Raw genomic sequence first — 7,378 nt, 5'->3', positions numbered from 1 at the left:
TCGGATATAATAGATATAAAATTAACGCTAAAGCTTATTACGGAGCCTTAGCCTTCGCTTCTTCCTCCTTTAGCCTAGTATAATATTCTAACGTTACTCTTATAACGTCTTGTATCTTAATAAGGAGGCTTCCGGAGTTAGTGCTAATATAATAGGCCTTAGCTAAGTCTTTATACTTCCCTTAAAGGCGTATACTAAGCTAGTAAAGGATAGACCGCTAGTATAGCTAGTCTTACTACTTAAGGTATATATCCTAGGGGCAGGGCTGCTACTCGTTATTCTAGTCTAAGGCAAGGTAGTTATAATACCGGAACCTAACCAGGTACTAGGTCTTATCTAGCTATAGTACCGCGTATTACTTATAGCGGTAACGCTCCTATTTATAATAAAAGCAATAAAGGGGTAGGTTATGAATAGAGTGATATTATGATAGGCCGCTAGAATAAGGGTAAGGATTCCTATTCCCGTACCGCGGTAGCCCTCGCCTATACTATATATCGTCCTTATATATACCGATATTAGTCTAATCAGGGGTAATATAATAAGCTACCGGAGCGGTATCCTGCCCCTCTAAAGTAAACTGCTTTACGGTAGCGTAGAACGGGGTCTTTAGGTAAGGGTCGGTAATAAGGATCGCGTTAACCTTATCGGCTCTTACTTAACATAAAAGGGCTATAACTTAGGGAACCGCGTTCCTAATAACGCCTATACCGTTATAAACCATAAAGATAATACACTTCTCTAAAAGCTCCGTTAACTTATCTATATCACTTCTTATCTATATAGCCGGTTTAGGCACTATAATAAGCCTCTATAAAATAATCGGCGTATACGTTATCGGGTTAGCCTAATTAGGCTAAGGCGTAATAGCTAGTATCGGTTTAGTAGTTAGCGTAGGAATAGAAATTTGTATAATACTCGCTACCTTATTAATAGGCCGCCTATCGGCTACCTAAACGTCTTCTACCCACTCTTTTAGTATATCCGATAAATCGTAATACCTATATAGCCGGTTCTTTAGGTTAATAAACTTATACTTTATCCGATTTATAAGCTATATATTAATATCTCGGTATAGGATAGCGAGGAAGATATTATAAAGCTTATAGTCCTTAATAAAGGTGCCGCTAACTTCGTTAGCTCTTAACTTCTACACTATAACGCTTATTAATAGCTATTTAACTTATTAGACTATCTTAACCTTTTTATACTTATAACTAAGTTATAGTTAACGCACTTTATCGGATAGGTTAAGCTGCTAGTCGGGGTCTAGGTAGGAGTATTTATTAATCAGCCGCTACTTTAGGTTCTTCTATTAGCTATCGGACGCCTCGACTAGTCAGATTATTTTCTTAACCGTAAAATAGATATTAGCCTCCGTGAATAGGCTAATATAGGAGATTTTATTAGCCTCGCTAAGGCGGTTAAGCTTAGCGTAGTCTTAATAATCCCTAAGGAAGTTAGATAGGGCCCTTTTATTAAAGCGAGGGGCTCCCTTAGTAAAGGGGTTTAGGGGCGCGCGAGATATAATAGTAGCTCTATCCCTTTTATCGTCGTATAGGCTAATATACTAGTAGATAGCCGCGATCGTCTTTAAGGTAAGGCTCGCCTTAAAGTTCTTTAGGATATTATTAGGAGGCGCGACCTCTATACTAGGAGCGTGGGCCTACTACGGAGCGCTTAGTCCGGGGGAAATAGGGGGAATAGGGGGAACGGGGGGAATACGGGGAACTAGCCCGCCGCTAAGGGTCGGGTTACCCTGACTAGGCGAAAAGGAAGCTAGTATGGCTCCGTAGCCGGATACCGGGACGCCCTAACCGTAAAGGATAGTCGTTAACGGGCCGATACCAGGGTCTATATCCCCTTACCTAAGTAAGGCGGTCGCGAGAGGAGGGTTAATTATAAAAGCGGCGTTACCCTAATTAGGCATAACTATAGTTGCTAGGGTTAAGATAGCCGCGTGCATACTATTATTATCGGGCTTAGAGTCGCTATAGACTATAACCGTAGGGGGAGGGTCACGATAATCGGTCTACTATAAAGCCGTTATATTATTAAAAGGGGGGGTTAATCTATTATAATAATAGGTTTAGGCAGATTAGGGGAATCAGGGTCTTTAAGAAAGAAAGGGCTAAGAATTAAGAAGTAGTCGGGTATTAAGTCTATAACTCTAAGGATAATTCCACTTAGCGATAGGGGGTAAAAGAAGCTCTTTTTTTAGGGGCCCTAAAGAATATAATATAAGTATTCTCCGCTAAGGCTAAGGAGGGAACCTACTATAGTTAAACTAATAGAGATACCTATAAGGAATAGGATAAGCTATCGCTAGCTATTATAGGAGATTAATTTAAATCGTATCCAGGATTTACTAGCAGGTTCGCCTAACCGCCGGGTCTATAAGGGCGCGATATCTCGGGGCTCCTTAATAGGTTCTTTTAACTATTAGGGCCTTATATAACTAGATTTTCTTAAAATCCTCGGGGCTAAGGACTTACCGCTATTCGTATAGGCCTTTATTACCCTAATTATAATAAGGTTAACTCTACCCCTTCGTTATTTCGTACTTAGAGGGTTATAGTAAAGATTCTTTTTATATCTAGGCTCTACGGCCCCTAATAGTCTATATCCGTAGCTTTTCCTATTTCGGTAAGGGAGCGCGCCCTCTATATCTATATCTATACTATATACGGAATCTATCTTATAGTTAATCCATTCTTTATTCTATTTATTATATCTTTTTCTTAACTATTTTTCGCTTTTCTATCTACCTATACCTTATCGGCGGTAAGGGTCTATCTCTCCGTCTATAGCTTTTATCTTATTTTTATTAAGGAGGATCCGTCCCTGATTTCTAGTTATTAGGTTCTTATTAAGGCTATATAGGGGCAGGTTTCCTAGGCTATTATCGTAATCTCCGTACTAATTTTAAATATTAATACTTTATTTTTAATCTTAGCCCCTTAGCCGTATACTCCCCTCTTTATTTCCGTAAATAACGTATAGTTTATTTAGGTAGGCCGGAACTCCCCTTAAGTATTTTCGGTTACCCTAATTAAACGATCAGGACTTCCTAGGCACCTAATAGATCCGCCTCCGAGTACTAATTAAAGAAAGCCGAAGCCGTTACTATACAGAATGGCTTAGGCAGTATAATCTCGGATAAGTCTTCGATAATAGGAGTGCTTAAGACCACGAAGTGTATATAACTAAAATAATATATATAATAAGGAGACCTTTAAAAGAGGTTCCTGGAGGTGCGCGCTGCTCTGATTAGGGTAACGTAGCTTAAATAAAGTGAATATAATAAACGTGGCAAAACTTAGGGTTAAAAGGATAATAATTATATAGGATAATAAGCATCCTCTATGTCTAGGTGGCGTCGCCATATACATATAATATACAAGATAAATGAAAAAGATGCGCACGTCCTATGACGTCACGTGATGTCTTAACGATATGGCACTGGGTCACCGATCCACCCCTTTATATTAGTAAAAACGCCTCTCTTTTAATAATAGGTATATTAAGATAAACCCTAGCCTGTTATACTAGAATAATATACGGGAGTCTTTGTCTTATAATATAGGGGAGGGTATTAGAGTATAAGAGAGCCTTTTATTTATTATATATTATAATATAGCTAACTGGCTGCTAGTTAAAATATATATAGGTTAAGTGGCCTATATAAGGTAGAGAGTAAGCTATATCGTTTATATAGGCTAAGTGGCCTTACGCTAAGTAGCGTCTTACGGTAATTAAGCACTACCTGGTATATAATATTAAAGGCTTATATCACTAACCAGGACTCTTTAACGCATTATGGGCTTAGAGACTTTATAGTACTTATTTCAGAATTCGTTATACCGTGTTCCCTATATATTAACTTGTGTAGCGTTATTCCACTAACTAAATATTCCGTATACTTAGCGAATAACCGGGTAAACGACTCTCGATTAACCGCGGCGATTTTATACGATACACCGACTATAGAGATAGTACGGACCCAGAATATAAACGTTAGCGATATAGATTAGCTGCCGTCGACTATATTTTCGTGTACTAAGACCACCGAGGTTAGTCTATTAAGTCCACTAGCTATATCCAGTTATATCCCGGTTAGGTTATCTCTATATCTTAAATTAATTCTAATTATTACACGCACGTTATATAATAGGCGGTAAATCTTATGTTTTTTGCGTTATAACGCCTATTATCCAGACTCCCACCGATAATCCCATTACTAGCCTTCGCGTCTTCTAGTTCCAGCCCGACTATACTATTATCGGCCTGCCGTTAATTCACACAGAGTATCTATATATAGTGCCTTTCGAGATTAATAACGGCGTATAGGAGCTCGTAATCACGGCGGATAAAGCCGGGCCTCGGCCTATATATAGTCCCTTACTCCATATCGATTGGAAGATTTAATATAGCTAAGGACTAGAATAGAGTTATGTTGCTATGGACATGGATAGACTTTTAGTGCCGATAACTAAAGTCTAGTGTCTAATATAGTGGGCGCTAATGGGGATATAGCACGACTGGCGCTAGGATGTGTGAAGCACTTAACTAGAATATCGTGTGTTAACTATATAATATTAATACAGAATACTATTATTTGCTAAATAAATAACGTTAGTTAAAGCGAAATGTGTAGTAGACGGTAACCGTTTATAAACACATTTATAGCGTATACTAAACGTTTATAATCTATTAAAGGAAATTATAAACGTTTACTTCTTATAGGGGATAATTATAAGCGTTAGCGATAGTAAACGCTTCGACTATATAAACGTTTATCTCGGCATAAACAAGGCCAAGTTATCGACATGGTTTATAAGCGTTTAGTAATATAAACGCTTATAATTATAAACGTTTACGGACACTTAAACGCTTAGGACTTAACTAAATAATTAGATAATCAAACTATTTCCGAATAGTCCTATTATTATGGACAGTTTGTCTCGGCAAATCGTTTATAAGCTGTTGCACAACAGTTTAGGATACCTATATACTCGTGCTACTGTACTTTCCGGGCCGGAACAACCCATTCCGTCTCAGTTGTGGAGCCTGTGCGCCAGAAGTAAAACTGCGAAGCACGCACAATCCTTCATCCAACATTCAGTACTTAGTCATCAGGCCTAGTTAGGCTGACAACGAATTTTTCGCTTAGGCTTCTCCCTGCTGCTTGACAGCGAAGATATCCCATCCCCGCCACCCCTCTTAACTCTTGTCACCCTCAATCGAAGTTTCGTGGTGATATCGCCTTCTACTCTAGCACTCTAATTCCGCCCTTCCAACCGTCCATCGGTAACTCTTCGGTGCGTCATAACGTGTTCCGCACCTAAATTTCTTTCCATTTGTCCCGTTCCCAGTTATTGCCGCTCGACTGACCCTTTCGCCAGCTGAGACATCATCACCCGTGGCCCAGCCAGCAGTCCGGTCCGCACTTGCCATCATGGCCGCTAAACAAGAGCAGGTCCCGACCTTCAAGCTTGTTCTTGTTGGAGACGGTGGCACTGGCAAGGTATACATGTACTCCATGTCTGCACAGGATCTTGGGTTCGGTAGCACCGTGTCGTGGGCTCCCCGCAACGATACTCGCTTAATCGTCACATTGGCTTAAGAGTCAATCGCTCGGCACTGACTTTGGTTTGCGTAGACTACATTTGTCAAGCGCCACCTGACAGGCGAGTTCGAGAAGAAATACATGGCAACACTTGGTGTTGAAGTCCACCCTCTTGGCTTTTCGACGGTGAGCTATGTTATGTGCCAGTCACGCAGACTGTTCTAGGAACCTTACATATGCTAATATTACCCCCTGCGTAGAATTTTGGTAACATCCAGTTTGACGTCTGGGACACCGCCGGCCAAGAGAAGTTTGGGGGACTCAGAGATGGCTATTATATCAATGGCCAATGTGGTATTATCATGTTTGACGTCACTTCTCGCATCACCTACAAAAACGTTCCCAACTGGCATCGTAAGACCCCCGGCTTTAGAACCCACGCGCAGATTAGTTATGCTAACTCAAGGGTCGTAATGCAGGTGATCTCGTCCGTGTCTGCGAGAATATTCCCATCGTTCTGTGTGGCAACAAAGTCGACGTGAAGGAGCGCAAGGTCAAGGCCAAGACGATCACTTTCCATCGCAAGAAGAACCTTCAGTATTACGACATCTCGGCCAAATCCAACTATAACTTCGAGAAGCCTTTCCTCTGGCTTGCTCGCAAGCTGGTTGGCAATCCCGCCCTTGTAAGTTGTGCCCTACCCTCATAAGTGTCTTGACATACGAGTATTTGGGTCGCGCTAATGCCAATTTTCCTTCCCACAACACGTAGGAATTCGTTGCTGCGCCAGCTCTCGCTCCCCCAACAGCACAAGTTGACGAAAAGCTTTTGGAGGAGTATAGGAAGGAAATGGATGACGCTGCTGCTCTGCCTCTGCCAGGCGAACTTTCCGACGATGACTTGTGAGCGACGATACTATACTCAGTATCTGCTGTTCTAAGGCTGGGTTAACAGGACACAAGGAGATAGTGAAGGATACCGGTCAGGTCAGCAGGAACTTAGCGTTATTAGGCATTCGCTTGGCTCGATCTAGCTAGTATACGCATCTGTTAGTAGCCACGTGCTTAGCTGAATGCCCAGCATTATACGCCGGAATAATACGAGACTGGCGTACGTAGTTACGCTTCAGGGAACTAGTCTTGATAGACAGTATAAACGACTTCTAAAACGTTTCTATTTACACTCTGCTTTAGTTTGCTGTCTAGTTGCTAATAATATATCGTGTAATACTAACCTCCTATAGTAACAATTCTGCTATTTGGCTTAATTAGGCTAGTTACAATATACTCTATCTTTTAATTATAATAGGATAAAACTAGTTAGAGACGGCCTTATATTATACTATACTAGAAGTACTATGCTAGTTATTATATATATAGTATCTATAAACTTATAGTAGCAGATCTATTTAGAGAATTAACTTCCTAAAATAGATTTAATCTACTAAAGAGCACTATCTTAAATTCTATATATAACTTATATATAATTTCTAAACGGAATAACTAGTTCCGTTCCTATTTTAGTCTAGCCTATATTATAATAGGTAAGCAAAAGTGGCGATTAGAAATACCCCACTAACGCATTACAGCGCGTTTTCCTCCTTTAACACCATCAACCCTTTAACTTTAAAAATTCGTTAAAAATCAGAGAATGCCCCTAATTACGCCGCGCATTAAGCATTCGCCTTATAAACGGACCCCGATTACGCACGCCTATTTTAGTGGGCTTAGCTAAAGGGAGGTAGGGATTAAATTCAATATATCTCTAGGGTCGGTATCTGGTATCGCGCGCCGCTACGAATTATAAATA

General features: G+C 40.4%; 1 protein-coding gene across 1 annotated transcript; it reads left to right on the top strand.

Annotated features, from left to right (window-relative positions):
* Positions 1-5,130: 5,130 nt before the first annotated feature.
* On the top strand, positions 5,131-6,779 carry ACRALDRAFT_1063560 (uncharacterized protein). Its single transcript, XM_071016817.1, has 6 exons — positions 5,131-5,321; positions 5,406-5,527; positions 5,663-5,755; positions 5,830-5,983; positions 6,049-6,254; positions 6,341-6,779. Exons 2-6 carry the CDS (start codon positions 5,459-5,461, stop codon positions 6,473-6,475), a joined length of 657 nt encoding a protein of 218 aa, XP_070871330.1. The 5' UTR covers positions 5,131-5,321; positions 5,406-5,458; the 3' UTR covers positions 6,476-6,779.
* The last annotated feature ends 599 nt before the right edge of the window (positions 6,780-7,378 follow it).

Source organism: Sodiomyces alcalophilus (assembly GCF_042370955.1).
Source record: "Sodiomyces alcalophilus JCM 7366 unplaced genomic scaffold ACRALscaffold_9, whole genome shotgun sequence".
In the NCBI taxonomy this organism is placed as follows: Eukaryota; Fungi; Ascomycota; class Sordariomycetes; order Glomerellales; family Plectosphaerellaceae; genus Sodiomyces; species Sodiomyces alcalophilus.
Note: the sequence above shows the minus strand (reverse complement) of the source record. Positions and strands in the feature narration are given on the sequence as shown.